Here is a 24,815-nt window from a genome sequence, read left to right as displayed (position 1 = left end):
TAGTTAGATGTGATAAGTTTTATATATTTGGTACCTGTAAAGACTTTACATAGATTATGTTAACTTTGGTTCTATAAATGTTTTCTGTCTTTTCTATCGACTCCTGGGTGTCAGTTTCACCAGTTCCTACAATGGAACTGATAGAGGATGAGCTGATGATGACTCTTTTTGGTATTTTACCATGTTTTGGTCTATTACATTGTTTTACTCTGGCTTCATCTGTCTTCCTTCTCCCCATTGCTTGCAGTCTCCAGCATTGGAAGCAGAAGAGTTTTAGAAGACCTTGTCTAAACTAGGAAATAGAAAGGGAAAAGGTTACTGAGCACTACTAGATCACAGGCAGGATTTATATACTGTTGGGATTGTTTAGCTGTGTAAATTCACAATATGTGGTTCTTTTTCATTTTGCATTGTCTTCCTGTAACCTAGTGCTACGCTAATTCACTAAGATTTCATATATAATCCTGCAAAGGCCCTTTTATATTGTTCAATCGATGAACGAATATTCATAAGAACATTTGTTTCCAATTATTTGCCTATTTAAAAAATCCAGCCAATACTTGTTTCCGGGCTGATTAAGTTGGTTCTGTTGAAAAATTAATAGTCATCGTGATTGACAGCAGCACATCAGCCATGGAAATAGGATGTACTGCTAATAACATGAAGATATTTAGGGACAGAAAGAACACAATTATTCTGTCCCCATGAATTTGTATACGCTCCGCATTGTGAATGGGCCATAAATGTGTGACAAGCTACATGTTATATAGTTAATTAATGCTCATTTTATGTTATAGTATTAAAGTGGCTGTATTCATGACCTATCTACAAGATAAGTCATCAGCAGATCAGTGAGGGGCCCTTCATTGTGTTCACCGCTGGAGCACATAGAAACTCATCTGTAGAGGAACCATGTGTTGCACCCCCACTGATCAGCTATTGGTGACCTATTCTGCAAATAGGTCATCAATATGCGAGGGGCTGCTGATAAGTCTTTGGCTTTGTGATCTTTTTGTTTCTATGGTAACGAATGTTACATCACATGATAGCCTTATGTGTCTAATATATGTTTTCAAAATTATGGGTTTATTGCTTATGGCAACAGTGTTCTACGCACACGGGAAAACAAAATGGCGGTGTCTAATGCGATATTCACAGCAGCTGAGAGCAGAGGAGTGATAAAATTCTTGTTTCTGCAAGGAAAGTCCACAAAGGATATTCATGGTGATATATCGCAGACATTGGGAGATCAATGCCCTTCATATTCCACAATTGAGAACTGGGTTGCCAAATTTAAAATGGGCCACTTCAGCTCCAATGATGAGGAACATCCTGGACGACCGAGAGTGGTTGTTGTTCCGGAGATCATCGATGCGGTGCACAACCTCATACTGGAGAATCGAATTTCATCTACAGCAATAGCAGACATTATGGGGATTTCCCGTGAATGTGTTTGTGTCATTATCCATGAACATTTGGACATGAAGAAGCGCTCTACAAAGTGTGTCCCCAAATGTTTGACAACAGATCAGAGAAGCATGTGAGTGAAAACCTGAATTTATTTGTATGACCCTGAAAACAAGGAGCAGTCAAAAAAGAGTAGAGGCACAGTGGTTCTCCTTATCCAAAGAAGTTAAGGGTGCAAAAATCAGCCACTAAGGTGATGGCGTCTGTGTTCTGGGATAAGAAGGGCGTGCTGCTAGTGGACTACCTTCAAAAGGGTTCTACCATCAATGCAAGGTATTACATTGAACTTTTGGACCAACTGAAGGCAGCTCTAAAGACCAAAAGGCACGGCAAGCTGTCCAAAGAAATCTTGTTCCTGCAAGACAACACCTCGGCTCACACTGAATAAGCGACCACGGCAAAACTGGCAGAGCTGAGCTTTCAGCTGGTTGACCACCTACCTTATTCACCAGATTTAACTCCCTCTGGCTATCATCTGTTTCCAAACATGAATAAACACCTCAAGGGTACCACATTCAACACAATTTCTGATGCCATAGCCACTATGGATGCCTGGTTTGAGGCACAAACAAAATTCTTTTTGCTAGGCTTACAGAACTTGGAATACCGATGTAAAAAGTGTGTTGACATCAGTGGAGAGTATGTGGAATAAATGTGAAGTTTCATCATCCTATCTCGTTTCTTTCTTGGAAAAGCCAAAGACTTCTCAGCAGCACGTCATATATGCCCAGACAACTCTTTTAATTTGCTTAAAGGGGTTCTCCAAGAATTTTATAAAATGGAGGGTGTGGTAGAATTCAAACTGCAGCCACATATTGTCACATAACAGTATGGGCTGCAGACTGAAGACATACAGCTACTGAGTTCTAAGTTTCAATGATAAGATTTGTATCACACATTCCTTAGAGGCTATTAGCACAGCTATCATATGTAAAGAAATATATCTCAGCACAGCTATCATATGTAAAGAAATAGATCTCTTCCGTGCTTAGCACAATAGTGTTAGCTGCAATTTCATCCTCCTCACTGTCTTTTTCTTGTTTTCCAATTGGGCACATTACTATAACGTGGTCAGACTGATGAAGGAAAAGGATGTAGTTGGAGATCTTTTCACCAAGCACAATGTTGATCAAAACATTTCTTCACATATATCACAGTTGTGCTACTGACTGAGGTATGTGTGATACAGCTCTAGAGGCAATTGACACACAGCTCTCCAGAGCTGTATATCTTTAGTCTGCAGCTCATATTGACATGTGACTAGGAGGGGCTGCAGTTTGAATTATGTTCTAATAATTTGATTATAAAAGTTATTCTGAGCTTGTAGCCATATTAAGGCATTTACAATTAATATTATTAATTAATAATAATCTTAATATTTATAAAGATTCAACATATTCCACAGCGCTTTACATACATCAGCAACACTATCCCCACTGGGGCTCCCAACCTTAATTCCCTATAAGTATGTCTTTGCAGTGTTGGAGGAAACCGGAGAAGCCGAAGGAAACCCACACAAACACGAGGAGAACATACAAACTCCTTGCAGTTGTCCTTGGTGAGATTTATACCTAGAATCCCAGCGCTGCAAGACTGTGGTGCTAACGACTGGGCCACTGTGCCGCCCCCAAAAATCTGTTTAATAGCACAGATTTAGATAAATATTGGCCTGGTGTAACCACTGCTATATTCTGTCATTTCAGACAGTCTAGATGCTGAGTAGGAGTTAAACAATATTTTTCTGCATCTTACTGATACATTTCCTACAATTGTATATGTATGAATTAACCTTTTGTAAATGACACAATATAATACACATAATATAATATAAATATTGTACCTTTTTGCTCGTTAATATATAGATGAGGGGGTTTGCTGCCGGACTTAGTTTTGATAAGACAGATGATACAATGGCTACTGTTGGAGTTATATTGCCCTTGTAACCACACATCACCAACAGAGACATGATGTAGGAAGGTATCCAAAGGATGATAAATGCCAATATCACCAAGGTGCACATTGCAGCCACTTTAATTTCATACACCTGCAATTTCCGGTCACAGCCAGTTTGGTAATCTTGTAGCCTCCGCAGCTGAAAAAAGAATAGTATTAGCCTGTGTGCACACATTGCATATTTATTGCATTTTTTATGTATTTTTGTGCAGATTTGTCACAAAATCTTAAGGGTTTCTTGCTACCAACAAAGACAATGAGAATCCTAAAGTATAATGGACACATCGAGTATTTTCTCCTTGCACATTTGGTGCAGAAATAAATCTCCAGTGTCAATTATTTCAGTGTTTTTGCTGCAGAATTCACTATTATTGTGTGTTTTTCCCTCTATCCAATCACTTTATGTCTCTACCTGCTAAGTACCATTTTTTAGCTTTTTATTTTCCTGTCACCCTCTTTCCCCGTACCCTCATCTTCAATTTATCACATATTTTTGTGCTTTATATAATATGACCCTAATTAGCTCCCTTACTATTCTAGCCCCCTTTTCGTTTCGGACTCTATTAATATGCAGATTTGCGTCTTCACATATAGATCTCTCTTCACCTTGTGTCCCGTTAACATCATGGCTGCCATTCAAATATACAATCAATCTTATTGGTAATGATATTAATATATCTTGCACTTAAACATCTATATTACCGACACCATATTAACACACCATCATACTACATTTGTATTTATATCTGGTCCCTTTACATTTCTGCTTGCCAGTACCAGCAAGCTCCTTTCAGCTGTTAGTGCACATGCGCCAGCGGCACATCATTATGACTTCCGCCTTGTGGCCATTGTCTCATGTGATGCATTCGTCCTTTCCCACAAACACGCGGGCATCAATGATCATGTGATGCTCGGCCACGCCGCTGTAAGTCACTTCACTCTCAATAATGTACCCGTGATCACATGCGCCACTCAATATCAGCTAAATGTCACTTCACTTTCCATTCTTACTGGACAACTGCACTATTTAACAAGTAGCGTTCTCCACCTGGAAACGCCCTCTGAAGAAGCAAGGGCGAAACACATGTCAGGGTGATGGGATGCGGTACTAGCACATATGTATGTTTACTCCAGTTTATGTACATAAGGTAATTTATATCTTTTGCAATGGTTGTATCATCACTCTTGCCTAGTACAGCCATTCTGGGATTCGCTGCTGTGACTCCTTCAATATTTTTATGAACTTAAGTGTCTGATGGCATCATTGCTAATCTTAGGCACTGCCTGCTAATATATGCAAATGGATTTTTGTACCAAAGTCGACCTACTTAAGCACAAGCACTTTACCATTGGTATTTGCTCTTTATCATATTATCTTTAGCAGCTACAGTGTATTCTTTGTTTACCAACCATGCTTTCATGGTGGACATTCTAGTGGAGTAATACGATATATGAATCTATTATTAGCATTTATCAATGGCGACTCTGTACTCAAACACTTGCATTTTACTTGCTATTCTATCTTTGTAATTACCTTGCTGGTCCCACGTCCCCCCTCTTTTGTGATGCACCTATTGCTAAACATTGTTATTTTTTAACAAATTCTCAATAAAGGGCTGATTTTAATTGTATCTCACTTACTGTATACCATGATTGAATTGCTATCAATAAAGTTACAATATCCTAGGACAAACATATTTTAGCACATAATGAATTAACTTTTTTGCTAAGTCCAAGTGGGTGTTAACTCATTAGGTGCCAAATATTTAATTTCCAATAACTACACTGGAGAATCAAAATAAACAAAACAAAAAAAACCCCAAACCTTTCTGTTCTGCTCTGAAGCCGCTATTACATCGTGTGTACAGCTCAACATGCAAAAATTTGGTGACAGTTCCACTTTAATCCAGAACAGGTGAGATGCCTATGGCTTGATCTTACATTTTTGCTCTGTGATAGTGATATGCTGGAGAGATATGGATATTCTATATATCTGTTTCTATATATAATGACACAACCAGACAGTAATGTACATTATCACCCTATTTTATTTAACCACTTCATGACACATGACATATATATTGTCTCTGCTGTTGATGTGGGCTCACATGCTGAGCCCGCATCTTTCCCTTCACATGTTGGCCAATCTGATCAGCTGACAAGTGCCTCTAACAGCCGCAGATCATAGGAAGTCATAATTTTGGCTAATGCACTGCTCTGTAGCGAACAAGCTTTCGGATGATAGCAGCTTCAAGTCCCCTAAGGGGACTAGTAAAAACAGTAAAAAGTAAAAAAAAATAAATTTAAAAATATGAAAAAAATACAAAAGTTCAAATCACCCTCCTTTTGCTCCAATGAATATAAAACAAAATAAAAATATACAGATTTGGCATTGTTGCATACAGAAATGTTCCATCTATCAAAATATAAAATAAATTAATCTGATCGGTACAGCATAACAAAACTAGAATCCAAAACTCCAGAATTAGTTTTGTTTGGGCCTCCACAATATTGCAATAAAATGTAGTAAGATGCAATCCAATCATCTCATGTACCCAAAAATTGTATAATTAAAAATGTACAGCTCAGGGTACAAAAAATAATCCCCGGTTACCGAAAAATAAAAATGTTGTTGATCTCAGAAAATGGTACCAAAAGCAAAAAATTTACAAACTTCTGAATTTTTTCTCACTATTTAATATAAAAAAATATATATGTTTGGTATCTATGAACTCGTACTGACCTGGAAATCCTTTTGCCAGGTCAGTTTTACCATATAGGGAATATGGTAAATAAAAAAATAAAACAAAACACAACTGTGGAATTTCACTTTTTTTTTGCAATTTCACGGCACTTAAATTTTTTCTCCTTTTTTCCAGTACAAAATATAGTAAAAGGAATGCTGTCATTCAAAAGTACAACTTGTCCCGCAAAAAAACAAGCCCCAGATGGCTATATTCACAGAAAATGAAATAAGTTATGGCTTTTGGAAGAAGGGGAAGAAAAAACGAAAGCGCAAAAGCTAAAAAGGGTCATGTTTTAAAGGGGTTAAAATGTTATCTGCTGTAACTTTTATTGTAATACATAAGACATCTGATTACTCTACATTGTCACATGAAACTCCCATGTATAATCAGGATATTTATTTTCTTCAACAAGAGAAAATGCTGTTAGAAAAATCCTGTACAATTTTGTGGTCTTTGTCTTCCTCTGATTGCACTCACTTGTTTGAGGCAAAACCTTGGGTCAGAATTAAGAGAGCCTTAAAATGAGGCCTAAAATGTAGGCAAATGTAAAGGGACTCTGTCAGCAGGTTTCTGCAATGTATCCTGAAGACAGTATGCTGCAAGAGTTAAAACAGGGAATTCCGCCCTGTGTCTCTTATTTCAAAGTCTGCTTTTGTTTACCTGTCATGTTAGTTTAAGCTTTATCATTAGTGGATCTAAAGCTGGTGTCACACTAAGCGACAGCGACAACGACGTCGCTGTTACGTCACCATTTTCGGTGACGTAACAGCGACCTTGTAAGTCGCTGTTATGATCGCTGCTTAGCTGTCAAACACAGCAGAAGCAGCGATCATAACGTCGCTGTGCTACATGTGCAGAGAGCAGGGAGCCGCGCTTAGCGCTGGCTCCTTGCTCTCCTAGGTACAGTACACATCGGGTTAATTAACCCGATGTGTGCTGCAGCTACATGTCACAGTTCAGAGAGCAGGGAGCAGCGCACACTGCTTAGCGCTGGCTCCTTGCTCTCCTTGCTACAGTATACATCGGGTTAATTACCCGATGCATACTGCAGCCACATGTCACAGTGCAGGAGCCGGCACTGGCAGCAAGAGCGGAGGCTGGTAACCAGCGTAAACATCGGGTAACCAGGGAAAGGTCTTCCCTTGGTTACCCGATGTTTACGCTGGTTACAGCTTACCGCAGCTGCCAGTGCCGGCTCCTGATCGCTTCATTTCGTCGCTCTCTCGCTGTCACACACAGCGATGTGTGTGTCACAGCGGGAGAGGTGTGTCGCCAGGGGTTAAGGGGATACCCAGAACCGGGCCAAGGGGTTGCTTCTGGAAAGGGGATCACGGTGTCGTGACCCGGTCCGTGCTCCCTGGTTCCACAATAAAAGGGGGGGGTTATGTTCGTGACGCCACCCGTGGAATGTGATCAGAGATGACCACCGCTGCTGCAGAACCTCCGGGGTGATTGATAGAAGGCAGCTTGAGATGGGACGGCTCCCCACGGGTAGAGCCTTTTCCCCGGGGCAGTATGTTAGTCTATGGGGGGAGTGCAGGACACGAGCACAATAAACAGGCAGACTCACGGTTTTGCAGTTTCTTTGTCCTTTACTGATGATGGTATTCAGCAGAGTACTGTCCACGGAGTCTGTGAGGGGTTCAGGGTTTCTCCCACCCAGCCGGGCCGTTTTGGCTTCCTTGCCTGCACTGTGTGTCTGTGGCCCTGCGGCTGTGTGAACTATGCAGCCGGCTGTGCTCTGCTCTGCTCCTAGGTACCGACCTGACAGGCAACTCGAGTCCTTACTTGTATGTTCCTGAACTCTGCGTTTGTTGCTTGTGTCTGTGGTACAGGTGAAAGATCTGGAATCTTCACTTATCTGGTGGTAACTGTGCAGTATGTAACCTGCAGTCTCGGATCCAGCATCCGTTCTGTGTGCTCCACTGGGGATGAGCTCTGCAATGCTCTGTCTCCCAGGAATGTTCCTCTGTGTACGCTTTCTCCTTTCCTCAGACCCTCAGCTAGGCCTGGAATTGGTCAGTGGATCCTGAGGTGAGCTAAAGCCAGCTTCCAACCTACAGATCCTTTCTCCTCAGTGCTCTGCACTGAACTTCCAAACTGAAACTACTTCTGACCATTTCCTCCCCCCCCACCAGAATATACAGGGAAGCAGCTTGGTCTCCCCCTTCTGGCCAGGAGGTCTTGGTGTTGTGTGTGGGGAGTTAACCCTTTGTGTGGCAACCCTGGGGTGCCACATTCCCCCTTATTGAAGAACAGTACTCCGGGACTGTGAAACAAACAAACAAGTTATCACAACAATTATATATATACAGAGTCTCAAAAGGAAAAAATACAAAAACCTTAAAGCTCAAAAAGAGTCCAAAATGTTCAAAAATATATAAGTGTTCATACAGTATAGTCTCTGTAGGTACTGGGCTTTTGGTCTTAACGTTGCAATTAAATAAACATTTCAATCAACAAACACTTCTTAAAGGTGTCTCTACTCTGGTCGTAAGTGCAGTAGACCTCACGGCCCTCGGGCCACCAACAATGTGATCAAGTTGTAACTCTCCGTGCTGCCACCTTACACCACTCTTCTCTCACCTTTTCTGTACAATAAACTGTTACGGTTTTTCATATAAACATTATAACATATGTACATTTTATATGCAATTTCACATTAATCTTTATATCTTGCTGGTATCTGACCCTGAGTACTACGCTGTGACCTGCGTACTGCTGGTGTACTGGGTGTACTTAGCATAATGGTGTGAGTGGAAGTGTACCTATTTGGTGTTTCTGGTACTTGTGAGGATGGGGGGCTGACTGTAGGACTGGCAAGCTCACTGGGACCAGGAATCTGTTCTTCCTCTACGGTTTCAACTTCCAGTTCTTCATGTCTTGGGACTTCTTGTGGAATGGGTTCTGATTGTGGTTCCACCACTTGAGGGAAGGCGATCATTGGGACTACTACTGCTCCATAGTAATTTGGCCATGTTTTTGGGAAATCTCCTAAGACTGTATGGAATACATCTTCTTCCTTCTTGACAGGTTGTACCTGTATGGGTAAGGTGACTTCTGGTGTCTTCAGGGTTTCAGGACACGGTTTGAGTTGATCTCTTGACACGACAGCTGATGTCCTTCCTTCATCCTTACTGATGAGACATACTTTGGGATTATCCATACTTGATGGTAAGACTGTATATGGGGTGGTTTCCCACTGATTATCCAATTTGTTTGTGCGGCGTTTCCTCTTGAGAACTTGGTCACCAGGTTGCAATGGGGTTGCTAGAGCATGCTGGTTGAAGTTTCTCTCTTGTCTTCCCCTAGCTTGTTGGAGACTTTTCTCTACGCACTCTTGTACTTGGCGATACTGCTGCTGACGTAGGGTATCCCAATTGGATTCTTGAACTTCCGCATCTGGCTTCAGAATTCCCATATCTAGATCAATTGGCAGTTTACCGGGCCTTGCACGCATGAGGTAAGCGGGGGTGCAGTTTGTAGAACTCACCGGGACATGATTGTACAAGTCCACCAAGTCTGGCAATTTCTCTGGCCATTGATTTCTTTCCGACTCTGGTAAGGTCTTCAACAGGTCAATCACAATATGGTTCATCTTCTCACATAAGCCATTTGTTTGGGGATGGTATGCTGTTGTGCGGATCTTTTTACAGCCATACATGTTGCAGAATTCTTGGAAGATCTGTGATTCGAAAGCTGGACCTTGATCTGCAAGGACTTGTTCTGGGTAACCATGGGGTCTGCAAAAGTACGTCTGGAATGCTTTAGCTGCTGTTCTAGCTGTAAGGTCTTTCACGGGTACCACCACTAAGAAGCGTGAGTAATGGTCCACGATGGTTAAGGCATAAACATAGCCGGACCGGCTTGGTGACAACTTGACGTGGTCTAATGCGACTAGCTCGAGTGGTTGCTTGGTTACTATGGACTGGAGTGGAGCTCTCTGGTTCTGTTGATCCTTTCTTCTGAGGTTGCACGGTCCGCATTTTCTACACCAATCTTCAATTGATTTTCTCATGCCAACCCAGTAGAATCTTTCTCTTAAGAGCACTTCCAACTTTTTCCAACCAAAATGACCAGCACCGTCGTGGTAAGCTTCCAGAACCACCTTGACGTCTCTCTTGGGCACGATGATCTGCCAGACCAACTCATGTGTTTTTGGATTGGTGTGCCTTCTACAGAGCTTCCCTTGGTACAGGAACAATTTACCTCTCTCTTTCCAGAGATGTTGTGTCTCAGCTGGGGCATTCTGATTAGGGTATGCACCTTGTTGTGTAAGCAGTTCTTTCACTAGCTTCACAGCTGGATCGCTGTCTTGTGTTTCAGCCCATCCGTGGTGTGCTAATGGGTTGAGAGTTGCCTGCTGTTGTTTTTGGTAGACACTTGGTTGATACTGTCCCACCTTAGGACGGTGAAAGGCCGGTAACTCAATTTCTTCCAGTCCCTCCGGTTCCTTTTCCACGTCCCCCGAGTGTGGCATCCGGGATAAAGCATCTGCATTCCCATTCTTGTGGCCTGCCCTGTACTTGATGACAAAGTTGTAGTTTGACAGTCGGGCTATCCATCGCTGTTCCAGTGCACCTAGTTTTGCAGAGTCCAGGTGGGTCAACGGATTGTTGTCAGTAAAGATGGTAAATTCTGCAGCTGCCAGGTAGTGTTTGAAACGCTCTGTTACAGCCCAAACTACTGCCAGTAGTTCTAACTTGAAGGAGCTGTAATTCTCTGGGTTTCTTTCTGTAGGCCGGAGCTTCCTGCTTGCAAAGGCAATAACTTTCTCTTTGCCTTCCTGCTTTTGAGACAATACTGCTCCCAGTCCTACGTTGCTGGCATCCGTGTACAAAATGAAGGGTTGATGGTAATCTGGATATGCCAGGATCTCTTCTCCTGTCAGTGCCCACTTCAACTTCTTAAAGGACTGTTCTCTCTCATCACTCCACTGGAAAGGAGGATTTCGGGCTGCAGACTTCTTTGACTGTCCTACCAGGATGTCTTGAAGGGGAGCTGCTAGCTTCGTGAACCCTTTTATAAATCTTCTATAGTAGCCCACCAGTCCCAGGAATTGCCTCACCTCTTTCACGCTGGTGGGTCTCGGCCAATCTCTGATCACAGTAACTTTTTCAGGATCTGGTGCTACCCCTTCTGAGCTCACGACATGTCCCAGGTACTGTACCCTTGGCTTTAGAAGGTGACACTTGGATGGCTTGATTTTCATGCCGTATCCGGATAAGGCTTCAAACACTTCTGCCAGGTCTTGTAGATGCTGTTCATAGGTCTTGGAGTAGACTATGACGTCATCCAGGTACAGGAGGACAGTTTCAAAGTTCTTATGTCCTAGGCAGCACTCCATCAGTCGCTGGAACGTTCCAGGTGCGTTGCAGAGTCCAAACGGCATACAATTGAACTCACAGAGGCCCATCGGCGTGGTGAATGCTGTCTTCTCCTTATCAGCCTCTGCCACAGGAACTTGCCAATACCCACTAGTCAGATCTAGGGTGGAAAAGTAAGTAGCGGATTTTAATGCAGCCAATGACTCTTCTATCCTAGGTAATGGGTATGCATCCTTGTGTGTAATGCGGTTGATCCGTCTGTAGTCTACACACATCCTCATGGTCCCGTCTTTTTTCTTAACTAGCACTAGTGGGGCTGCCCAGGGGCTACAACTGTCTCTTATTACCCCTGCTTCTTTCATTTCTTTGAGCATGTCTTTGGCGCATTGGTAGTGAGCCGGTGGTACTGGTCTATACCTCTCCTTTATGGGTGGATGGTTACCTGTGGGTATAGTGTGCTCTACCCCTTTGATCTGCCCAAAGTCTAATGGGTGTTTACTGAATATTTGTTCATATTCTTTCACTACCCTGTATACTCCATGCTTTTGATGGGAGGGTGTAGAATCGGTACCTACATGTAGCTTTTGGCACCAATCCTCCAGCTTTCCCTCTGAGCCATTGTCTTCCGCCTGACTTGACGGCTTCAAGGGCTCAACGGTGGTGATGGCGTTGTTATCAACCGTATATAGCTTAGCCATGGTAGCATACTTTGGTAGGGTGACCTCATCTTCCCCACAATTTAGAAGGCGTATTGGCACTCTTCCCCGATGTACCTCAACTATTCCTCTGGCTGTCAGTACAGTGGGCCTACTGTCTGAGTACACGGGTTCTACCAGGGCCTGATAGTCTCGCCCTCTGATGCCTATTGCGGCTCTACACCAGACCAGCATTTCTGTTTTGGGAGGAATTACAATAGGTATTGGGTCACTTACCCTTGCACTGCCAATTTCACCTCCTGACACTTCTACCTGCTGCTTCAGCATCAAGGCTTTAATTTCCTTCTGCAGGAGTCTCTGTTGCCCAGGTTTGGCAGTCTCGACGATCTGCTGCAAGACAGTAATTACCTCTGCAAAACAATTTTCAATTACATTCATTCCTAGCAGCATAGTTGGTTCACGTTCTCGTCGGTCAACATCAACAATGATAATACCCTGATTCTGCAATTCTACTCTCCCAATCTTAATGGTCATTTCTCTGAAACCAACCTGTGGTACTAATTCACCATTGCTAGCCCATATATTCAATGCAACATTAGATGGACCACTGCTAACGTCTGAATCAGCCCAGTACCTCTTATAAAGGACATGCGGAATTGATGTTATTTGGGAACCAGTGTCCAGCAAGGCGTTGAGCGGAATGCCATCCAGCACGATGGGGATGACTGGACGTCCCCCCACATACTTGTCGTGCCAGGGTGAAGGACCTTGAGAGTTCATTCCTGAGGAGCGGCCCGCCTCCCCAGGGGATCCCCATTTAAAGCACATTCACGGGCAAAGTGACCTGGCTCCTTGCAACGGCGGCAAATGGGCTGTCCATCCGGCTGGTAGCGGTCGCTGGGTCGTCCTCTCGTCGCTTGGTATCTCCTAGGCCTCATCCACGGGACATCCTCCTTGCTGGTCGCCAGCTCAATCTTGGGTGCAGACTTGGATCCACGCAGCTCCTGGACGATTCTAGCCATGGAAGCAACAGTGTCCGTAAGGGCTTCAAGCTTTTGATGTAGAGCCTCATTAGTGATGGGCTCCAGGTGGTTAGCAACAGCCGCTGACATGGCCGATGTCACCGGCACTACTGGCTGCTGGGGTGCCACTGTAAGGTGTTGAACAGAGTCTATATCCTGCGGCTCCTCCACCTGCTGGAGGCGGATGGCTCTATCCTTTAGCTGGGCAAATGTTAGTCCTGGATCCTGGATCACCATCATGCTCAGTTGTCCCCGGTGGGAAGGGGATGAGAGTCCATCCAGGAATTGGTCTATCAGCAGCTTATCTGCTCCAGGAGCTAAGGCAGGTTCTGCTAATTTAAGTGCTCTGAGCGCCTCCTGCAAGTTTAAGGCAAAGTCTCTTGCGCTCTCTCTAGGTTTTTGCTTGCATCCAAAGAACCTCATTTTAGCCCGGCTGCCAGCAGTGGATTCAAAAGCTGCTTTTAGTCCAGCTATTATATGCTCTACAGTGTCCTTTGCATCGTCTGGCCAGGATGTAGCCTCCCGCTGGGCATTGCCAGTTAACTGTCCCATAAGCATACCAACACGCTGAGCTTCTGTCAGGGGGTACATGCTGTAGTAGATTTTTAGCTTTCCGATAAAGTCATTAAGTGTGTTGGGCTCACCTGAGTACTGCGGCAGCCACACTGCACCCGGGGTGTACGGCATCAGGAACGGCATGATAGGTGCCGCTGCACCACCGGGCACAACAGCGTCTCCCTGCTGCGACATCTTTGCGCCCCCTTAGTTAATTTCACCAGTCTTCTTGACAGCAAGCCTGGGACACTTTTCTGCGTTTTCGTTCGGGTCGCAGCACCGAGCGCACCTCCTCTGCGAGCGGTGGGCGGAGTCTTAGTTTAGGCGCGCTGTTCTCCCGCGCGTAGCAGCTAATGGCGCGATTAAAGATGGCGCCTGGAAAATGTTACCAATGATGTTTTTGGATTTTTCCAGGTATCTTTGCAAAGTTTAAAGTCCGTTCTTTGTTGCAACAATTCACAGTGCAAGTCTTTTATGCGATGCAACAAGTCTTTACAGGCGCACGTCACCCGGGTTGCAGCCGGGTCCAGTCCGCATCCTGTTCGTGACGCCAAAGTTGTGTCGCCAGGGGTTAAGGGGATACCCAGAACCGGGCCAAGGGGTTGCTTCTGGAAAGGGGATCACGGTGTCGTGACCCGGTCCGTGCTCCCTGGTTCCACAATAAAAGGGGGGGGTTATGTTCGTGACGCCACCCGTGGAATGTGATCAGAGATGACCACCGCTGCTGCAGAACCTCCGGGGTGATGGAAGGCAGCTTGAGATGGGACGGCTCCCCACGGGTAGAGCCTTTTCCCCGGGGCAGTATGTTAGTCTATGGGGGGAGTGCAGGACACGAGCACAATAAACAGGCAGACTCACGGTTTTGCAGTTTCTTTGTCCTTTACTGATGATGGTATTCAGCAGAGTACTGTCCACGGAGTCTGTGAGGGGTTCAGGGTTTCTCCCACCCAGCCGGGCCGTTTTGGCTTCCTTGCCTGCACTGTGTGTCTGTGGCCCTGCGGCTGTGTGAACTATGCAGCCGGCTGTGCTCTGCTCTGCTCCTAGGTACCGACCTGACAGGCAACTCGAGTCCTTACTTGTATGTTCCTGAACTCTGCGTTTGTTGCTTGTGTCTGTGGTACAGGTGAAAGATCTGGAATCTTCACTTATCTGGTGGTAACTGTGCAGTATGTAACCTGCAGTCTCGGATCCAGCATCCGTTCTGTGTGCTCCACTGGGGATGAGCTCTGCAATGCTCTGTCTCCCAGGAATGTTCCTCTGTGTACGCTTTCTCCTTTCCTCAGACCCTCAGCTAGGCCTGGAATTGGTCAGTGGATCCTGAGGTGAGCTAAAGCCAGCTTCCAACCTACAGATCCTTTCTCCTCAGTGCTCTGCACTGAACTTCCAAACTGAAACTACTTCTGACCATTTCCTCCCCCCCCACCAGAATATACAGGGAAGCAGCTTGGTCTCCCCCTTCTGGCCAGGAGGTCTTGGTGTTGTGTGTGGGGAGTTAACCCTTTGTGTGGCAACCCTGGGGTGCCACAGAGGGACGACCAAAAAATGAAGCTGGACATTCAGCAACGACCGGCGACCTCACAGCAGGGGCCAGGTCATTGCTGGATGTCACACACAGCGACAGCGACGGGACGTCGCTGCAACGTCACAGAAAATGGTGACGTAGCAGCGACGTCGTTGTCGTCGTCGTTATGTGTGACACCAGCTTAAGCAGCATATGATCTCTATTCTGACTCCGCCCCCTTTTTGATTAGAAGCTTCTGTCTATGGACCCGTACATGGAAAGCGTGGTGTGGGCGGAGGCAGCTCTCCCAGCACTGCTACAAAAATCTCACCAAGAAGACAACACATCGTTCAGCGATCCCTGTTTTTGTGACAGATTACCCTATCTGAGCCCTGCTCTCCTGTTTCCCCCCCTTACTTAAGCAGCCACTACTCCGGCTTTTAGAGGACGTGTCTTGCTGCAGCAGTGCTACTCCTGTATTGACACTCAGCTCATCAGCCAACTTAGCAAACTTGTCAGTGTATGCCAGATCAGGACTAGCCTCCTTGGCACTCTTCTCTTTACCCCACCTTATGTCACCCAGCTAGCTGCCTCACTGTCATGCAGCTCCATACTATCATCATCCCCCACATCTACAACAGCCAACACCTGCTCAGTGGAAACTCCTTTCCATATTGTCTATGCATCTCAGTTTTGCCAGCTGTTCATTATATGCACCCTCAAACAGCTATTCAAGGATTGCATACATGTGACAAGATGTACACTGAATAGTGTTACCAATAATGGGAATCATTTTCCTAATTGGGATTACATAACACAGGAATATAAAAGAAATAAAAAAGTAAATAAAGAAATAAATACAAATTTGATTCAGCACAAATTACTCCCTACTAAATTCCATTAATTCAAAGTCACTGAATCACAAGTCACACACTTAATCCAAATCACACTTGCAAACTTATTTACACTTGCTATAGAGGATGGTTTAACCCCTTTGTGACATCCACCGTATATGTATGGTGCCACGGGAGGTTCTTTCCCGCAAACTGCAGTATATGTACAGTGGTATTGCCCTGTCTCTCGTGTTGTGCTGGCAAACTCATCAGCTGGTGTTAGCTACAAGTGCATCTCAATAAATTAGAATATCATCAAAAATGTAATTTATTTCAGGTATTTAATAAACAAAAATGGAAACGCATATATTATATAGATTCATTACAGAGTGATCTATTTCAAGTATTTATTTCTGTTAATGTTGATGGTTATGGCTTACAACCAATGAAAACCCAAAAGTCATTATCTCATAAAATTAGAATAATTAAAACGAAACCCCTACAAAGGCTTCATAAGCGTTTAAAATGGTCCCTTAGTCCATTTCAGTAAGCCACACAATCATGGGGAATACTGCTGACTTGACAGATGTCCAGAAGGCAGTCATTGACACACTTCACAAGGAGTGTAAGCCACAGAAGATCATTGCTGAAGAAGCTGGCTCTTCACAGAGTGCTGTATCCAAGCACATTAATGGAAAGTTGAGTGTAAGGAAAAAGTGTGGTAGAAAAAGGTGCACAAGCAACCCGGAAAACCACAGCCTTAATAGGATTCTTAAGAAAAGGCCATTCAAAAATTTTGAGGATACTCACAAGGAGTGGACTGCTGCTGGGGTCAGTGCTTCAAGAGCCACCACACAAACATGTATTCAGGATATGGGCTACAAGTGTCACATTCCTTGTGTTAACCCACTTATGACCAATAGACAATGCCAGAAGCGTCTTACCTGGGCCAAGGAGAAAAAGAACTGGACTGTTGCTCAGTGGTCCAAGGTGTTGTTTTCAGATAGAAGTAAATTTTGCATTTTAGTTGGAAGTCAAGGTCCCAGAGTCTGAATCGGGTTTTAATATTTATTATCAATCTTTCAGTATATTCACAATTAATTATCTTATAATTAAATAAAAGATTAAATTTATGTATATATATATATATATATATATATATAAAATTAAAACAAATATATTCAAAAACTTAAATAGAAAAATAACAAAAGAGGGGAAAACTAATTTCCCATAGCATCTTATATTTAAACCTGATCCAGTCAGTTGAAACATAAAGGCATATTATTTATAAACTGTATTTTTGTAACTTTCGTTACTTGATATGTGTGTGTTTCTTTTCTTGTTTTTCTTGTTTGGTACTCTAGTAATGTGAACAACTGGTATGTTAATTAGTAACACTATAAGAACCTTGTAGTACCTGCTTACCTGCATCATGATTAAGGGTGATTCTTTTCACCTGAAACGCGTAGCGCTGGTCATGCTATCTGTTTTGCCTGCATGTTGAAATAAACTTGAAGTCTTTCTCACCTGAAGAGCTGGATTCTCCTTACTTTGTTGGATTATTTTGGGTCATACACGGTGAGCTGAATATCATATATATGCTCTTATAATTTTCTGAGATAATGACTTTTGGGTTTTCTTTGGCTGTAAGCCATAATCATCAACATTAACAGAAATACACACTTGAAATAGATCACTCTGTTTGTAATGACTCTATATAATATATGTGTTTCCCTTATTGTATCCATTAGATGTAACAATCCCTAAACTTAACCCTATTCATCATGATTTTCCTTTTGTAGTGACAATTGGGGTAATAAGGGGTTAATGACAGCTCCCAGCTGCTACTAAGCCCTAGGTTAGTGATGGGAGGCGACTATGGGACTCCCCCATAAATAAACTGTAAGTAAAAGAAATAAAACACAAAACAAAGAAAAAAAAATTATTTGAAATAAAATACAAAAAAACAGACCTTCTTTCTCCCCTTTATTAATCCCCAAAACGTAATCAACACAAAGTCTTCTCCTCAAAATCTCCCATGTTATAAGCACCAGCTTAAGTGTTTGGTTTGATGTCTTTCCTACATTCCCTCCTGGCCCCTTCCCCCTTCCATTCTTTTAGTTAGATATTCTGACTTTGAATTTTCTGTCGGTTATTATAAATGGCACTGACATAAATATAATAATAAAAAAATCTTTATTTCTATAGCGCCAACATATTCCGCAGTACTTTACAATTCAATGTATCTAATTTTATATTAAAATCTTTGTGTAATTGTCAATGTATGCTTATGAAAAGAGATGTAATTTTGCAAGATTCAATAAAGTTCATGTTATAAAAATGCAATTGTAACATACAATCTTTCCATTAGCTGTGTGGGTTAATGCAGTCTTTACAATTTACACTGCCAACCATAGAGTTCTAGTACCCCTTCATTTTTTCCCAGATAACATTTTGGAATTTGACATTTATTATCTGTTTTATCTGTTTTTTAATTCATTTTAAAGGAATTTATTTTTTTACAATGACTTAAGAACAGTAGTAATGACCATTTGTTTTTAAGTCTATTCTGCTACGTCATGTTATTACCGGCTTTTTTATAAAACACACTTCATTTATGTCCGGGTGGGCGATTTGTTCAATATTTTTGCCCCTTTTGTTTATTTAACCCCCTGTTGTATTCATGTTCATATGTAGTTCAGTTTTGAGAAAAAGTATTATACACCAGTGTGAGCGTACCCTTAGAAAGAAATCTGACACATCATTGTCTTCACAACCAACTATATATAACATTTTTTATGCATTGTGATAGTATATAAACAATAACTTACATTTTCTAAATAGTTTTTAACGTTTTCATTGAATTATGTCATGTCTTGTGTACTTGCGTCTGAAAAGAAGTTTATACAAATAATACTCACCATTCTGATAGAATACAATATGTACCCATAGCAAAATGTCATAATGCTTACTGGGGCTACTAGAAAAGCAAAGAACAAGAGTAAGCCAAAAAACATGCAGCGGGAATCTTCTGATGTTTGATCCAAAGAGCAATCTAGGCCATGGAGTTCCAGTGTATATCTGCTCCAACCAAGGAGTGGTGCTGAACTCCAGGCAAGGGAATATATCCAGATGTATGATATTGCTTGCCATGACCATGGGAAGTCAATGACTTTGTTACATGTCACTTGAATATACCGCTTATAGGCAATCATGGTAACAGTACCAATTGACACATTACCTGTAAAGCAAGTAACATATGGTAAATGATATAATTAAGGTACCACTCTAGCGTTTTTTTATTTTTATTTTACTGCTGGAGTGGTGCTTCTACTCTAAAGCCCCTGCCACTGGTCTTATACTCACTGACATCTTCATCTTCTTTTGCCATCGCTCCCATCTGTCTCTGGCAGTTTGTGACCTGCTGGATCATTCGTGTTCCATGAAGCGAGCTGGAGGTCACTCTTGAAATCAAGTCTAAGAGAGACTCATTCTTGCTTTCATAGACTTAAACTGAGTGCTTGTGACATAACTTATGACTTCCGGACAGTCAAAAGTTGTAGTCACAATAACATGGTGACATGGGACTGACACAAAGTGAAAACAACGTAGGGTGAGAATAAGACCGGGGTCAGGGAATTTAGATTAGAAGCACCACTCCAGTGATGAAAAAAATAAGCACTGCAGTGGTGCTTTAACAATATGCATATACAAATATTAGGTCCGAGATAGCAAACTAGCAGGTCATGATCCATGAGTAGATCACAGTGCAAGACCAGTTCTTGTACACAGAAATTGGAAACTACATGCCTTGTTAGGCCCCTTTTACACATCAGTTTTTTGCCGTCAGTCACAATGCGTTGGCTCATCGCAGATTGTGGAAAAACTGATGCGACGGATCTGTTTTTCGACAGATTTGACTGCTGGCTATTTGATACTAAATAAAATAAATTGGAGCATGCTCAGTTAAAAAAAACAGAATCCGTTGCCGGATTTCGTCATTTGACGGATTACGACGGATCCTGCTCCATAGGCTTCCATTCTACCAAATTTTTCAACGTAGACAAAAAACATTACTTTGTCCGTTGTCTCCTTCCACCAGACAAACAATTTTCAACAGATAAACGACGGATGAAACATGAGGCCGTCCGTTGCAATCCGTCGCTAATACAAGTCGATGAGAAGAAACTGATCCAGCGGCATCAGTCGCAGGATCTGTTTTTTTAAAAATTCGACGGATTGTGACTGACGGCAAAAAAATGATGTGTGAAAGGGGCCTTAACAGATATGTTCATTGGTGGACCTTACAGCTCTTCTGTAAGCTAATGTGCACTGTCACAGAGAGGAGTCTCAACATAGCCATATATGAAGAAGACATTAAGAAAAAATAACTAACTGTGTCTACTATCACTATTGCACAATGATAGCTATCTTTGGCTGCACAGAAAATAAATCCTAATATGAAAGGCCTGGTTTTAATAATAATGATACATAATGCCATTTAAAATATTTCCATATATGAATCAATGCAATCAATGTAGTAAAGATCTCAAATAATGGAAATAAAGGTAGTGCTATATGAATGACATTGAGCTAAAGGCAAATATGGCAAACTATATTTGAGAAAAATTAATAGGTGTTTTAGTCATGTTTTGCTTCCTTTGAGGAGTTTATTGATGGTGTATACTGTACATACTATAATATAGGGCACACGTCGTTAATATATTTTGTTGCATTATAGGGCCATGTGCACACATTGAGTAGTTGGTGAGTTTTTTACCTCAGTAATTTGTAAGTGAAAACCAGTAGTGGGAGAAAAATCCAGAAGTGGTGCCCATGTTTCTATTATACTTTTTCTCTGCTTGTTCCACTCCTGGTTTTGGCTTACTATTTTACTTACTCAAGTAAAAAACTCACCAAATGCTCAACGTGTGTGTTACGCTCATCGCTGGGGATGGATGAGGCGGCAAGCTGGGATAATAGAAGTGGACCCACTGGACTACAGGGGGAACCCAGACTTACCCTTTGGAGAGAGGGGTTGACTAAGCACCCACCATGAGGCTGAACTCCAGGTGCCATTCTCATGGCAGCGACCAGGACTGTGGCAGCTGAGCGGGACAGGGCAACAGCAGGACTGAGGGAACAGCAACTCAGAGCAAGACTAGGGCACAGTTCTGAAGCGGAACCGTTAAGACAGATACCAGTAGACAAATGACATCAGGCACTGGTCCTGAGACACGGACAATCAGGTGGCACTGGACATCAGATATGAGACATCCAGCATGGGTTGTCAGCTGGTACAGGTCATCAGATGGCACTGGTATGGGACATCAGGCAGAGGTCCTGAGGCTCAGGATCACATGCACGAACAACAGTAGGGTGGCCCAGGCACAACAGACCTGGACCATAGCAGGGTGGTGTGGGTACACCAGGCGTTTACCTCAGCAGGATGATGGCAGCAGAGCAGGTACTTCAAGACTTAATGTTGAACATACAAACATGACTTTATTCACGAGATACAGCAGGTCCAAGGGTACATAACATGGCAGAATAACAGGACACACCACAGGACATCAAATACTAAATACACGGACAAGGCTGGAATCTAATAACATGCCGGTGACTGAATATGCCCATCCCTGAATACGCTGGTACCTGAATACCCCCGGATCCACTGATAAACGGACTGCAGACAGGTAAGCAGGCTCAGACAGGTGACCAGACTCAGAGAGTACACCGGGATACAGCAGCAGCAAACTCCAGCCCTACAGCATTGACAGCACAATACAAACACACAGCTCAACCATTAGAAATGCTATGCAATGTGATCCACTGGCACCTCCTATCAGGGGGGGAGAAGCCATAAATAGCTGGTGCCTCCCAGCGATAGACTAGGGACACCTTAGCAAGGTGCGCACACCTTTCTATAAAAGAATAGGAGGTTTTCTGCCACACTCCCTAGGCTGGAGACCAGGAAACCCCACACAACATGTGCAGAGCCTGCAGTCTAGGCAGGAGCAGAGCCAACAATCACATGGGCATCCACGGGAGGACCGAGCTGGGGAATGTACTTACACGTGGATGGCACAGAAGAGGGAAGCAGGTACACTGCACAAGGTCGCAGAGAAGCACCGACATATTAAGGGAGCTGGCGCTACATCGACACTACCGTTGGCATCTATGGGGCGGACAAGCTGGGGACTGCACCATAGGTGGGTGGCGTAAAGGAGGGAGACCAGGGGAACTGAGCAAATACGCAGAGGAGCGCCGGCATACTAGGGGAGGTGGCGCTACAGTGTGCACATGGCCTTAGACACCTCTTGCTTTAGCCACATTGCTGTTACTTTGCAATTCAAAAGATTGCAAGTATATGTTTAATATATTTTTAAAATCAAAATTATTCAACCAGCTTAACAAATTAAGTTTATCTGCAACTTCTGGCAAAAGAATGGTTTGATGGGATTTTTTGCCAGGAAAAGAAATGGTGCAGTAATATGGTGTATAAATTTCAACACCTAATCTGCATCTCTTGGCAAAAAAAATGCACAAAAATGGTTTTGATGCAGTTTCAGTGTGGTTTTCTGCCAGGAGATACAAATTTGGTGCTGAAATGTCTGCACCAGATTTATGAACCAAATTTGCATCTCATGGCAGAAAACTCTTGGAGAAAGAAGGTGGGGTGTTTTTTGTATTTTATTTCAAATAAATGATTTTTTCGGTGTTTGTGTTTATTTCTTTTCACTTACAGGTTAGTAATGTGATGGCTCTCATAGATTCCTCCCATTACTAATCTAGGGCTTAGTGGCAGCTGTAATCTGACATTAATCCCTTCGATTACCCCAATTGACACTGTACCAAGGCAATCGGGATGAGTTGGATAAAGTATCGGCATTGTCGCATCTAATGGATGCGACAATTCTGGGTGGTTGCAGGTTGCTATTTTTAGGCTGGGGGGCCCAATAAGCTTGGCTCTCCCCAACCTGAGAATACTAGCCCACAGCTATTGGCTTTATGATGGCTGGGTATCAAAATTGGTGGGTGGATCGCACAATATTTTAAAAAAATTATTTATTCAAATAATTTTAAAAAAGCTGCATGCGGTCCCTCATATTTTGATGCACAGCCAAGATAAGCACACGGCTGAAGGCTGCAGCCTGTAACTGTATGGTTTATCTGTGCTGGGTATTACAATATGGGAGGACCCTACACTAATTTATTTATTTATTTATTTTACACCACTAAATAGATGCAGACAGTGACACACGCACTGTCATACAGTATGGGGTGCGGTCTGACTGCAACCAATCAGAGGGCGGGTAAAGCAATGAATATGTATGAGGGTTAATAAGTGACCCCGGACGTAGTGTTAGAGCCATGCAGGAGGCTCAGTAAGTATAACTCTCCTGCTCTAATTCCTCTAGCCCTTTCTACCACTATTTTAAAGCATGATATTCAGGTCCCCATAGACTTACATGGCAAACGGCATTCGGGCAGATATTCGGGATTTATTCCGATACTGAAGCAGGTAGTTTTTTTTTAAATTTGGTGGGACCCGCCAATCCCAAATATCTATGGATTCACCCATCTCTAATTAAGAACACTTGTCACATTGGGGTAAATAATTCTCAGCCTGCAGTAGTTATTTAATTGTGTTTAGTCATTGACATTGTTCTTGTTTGATTAGTTTGTTGCAAGTAGCAACGAGTTTGTTCATTTTGGTAATAAACCTATTTTGCAATGGGGTTGAATAATTTTGATTCCAACTGTACAACACATTTGTTGCACTCCATATTTATTGCTTTTTCTTGCAATCTTTATTGGAATTGGTTCAAATCTTAACTCACAATTTTGTCAAATAGTGATTAGTGCTGGGCGATTTTAGCCCAGAAGCCTTCACAATAATACGTTTAAAGTACAAAATATCTTCATGTCAACTATTGTTTAGTAATGACCCTATTCGTATGCTCTTTTTCATTGGAAATATAAAAGATCTTTGCATTTTGACTCCCTGTAATGAAGATGTGTTATATTATAAATGACTTTCCTTAACTGCAGATAAACAAGAAACATTAATACAAAAGACTGCAAATATTTTCTGATTCATTGCTCTTTTCTATGATCCAGAAAGTTAAGAGTAAATAAGTTTTTATTTACTTACCAAAGACGTTTTTGCAGAATCCAACAAAAATACACCCTGCCTCATTCCAAATCCACTGTCTGCTTAAACAGGAGGCAAAGTGAAAACTAAACCCAAAAATCGATAACAATAGGTCACTGAAATTGATATGAACCAGAAGAAGATTTGTAGGTGTTCTTAAAGGTCTAAATTTAAAGTAAAGAATTAATATCAGCAGATTACTACTCAGTCCCCAGACGCCAAGAGTTGCTAATATCAGAGCCAGGAAGTCATAAGTATCGCCGGTAAAGACCTCCTTACTGTTCACGCTTATGCCATCCCTGGTGACATTAGACATGCTGTAGTTGGCCATGCACTACATCTTACATCTTTACAGAATATTTCCGTTGGTAAAAGAATACACATTACTTTCCATCTAATCCAGTCTTAAACCTTTGTCAGAGCTGGATTACTTAACAAGATTAGAGCATAAGAATAATTACAAAAATTAGGATTAGAATCGGATAAGTAATCTCCACCAAAGTATAGATGCTTCCTGTTTAGACACATGCACTAGTAAGCATGAAAAAAACGCATTGAGCTTTTTCCTGTTTTAATGTAAGATTTGAGATTACAAT

The 24,815-nt window shown here is 42.5% G+C and overlaps 1 protein-coding gene across 1 annotated transcript; it reads right to left on the bottom strand.

Annotated features, from left to right (window-relative positions):
• Positions 1–487: 487 nt before the first annotated feature.
• On the bottom strand, positions 488–24,550 carry OPN3 (opsin 3). Its single transcript, XM_075350487.1, has 4 exons — positions 24,220–24,550; positions 18,983–19,302; positions 3,308–3,559; positions 488–586 (listed from the first exon to the last, which is right to left on the bottom strand). The coding sequence occupies exons 1-4, from the start codon at positions 24,548–24,550 to the stop codon at positions 488–490; spliced, it is 1,002 nt and encodes a 333-aa protein (XP_075206602.1).
• Positions 24,551–24,815: the final 265 nt, after the last annotated feature.

Source organism: Anomaloglossus baeobatrachus, chromosome 1, assembly GCF_048569485.1.
Source record: "Anomaloglossus baeobatrachus isolate aAnoBae1 chromosome 1, aAnoBae1.hap1, whole genome shotgun sequence".
Classification (NCBI taxonomy): Eukaryota; Metazoa; Chordata; class Amphibia; order Anura; family Aromobatidae; genus Anomaloglossus; species Anomaloglossus baeobatrachus.
Note: the sequence above shows the minus strand (reverse complement) of the source record. Positions and strands in the feature narration are given on the sequence as shown.

Coding starts and splice junctions, on each gene's coding strand:
- OPN3 (XM_075350487.1), bottom strand. CDS start 24,550: ATGGCCAACTACAGCATGTCTAATGTCACCAGGGATGGCATAAGCGTG. Junction 3,560..18,982: donor TATTGTATTCTATCAGAATG/GTGAGTATTATT, acceptor TTCTTTTTTCAG/CTGCGGAGGCTACAAGATTA. Junction 587..3,307: donor ATATATTAACGAGCAAAAAG/GTACAATATTTA, acceptor ATTTTTCAACAG/AACCAACTTAATCAGCCCGG.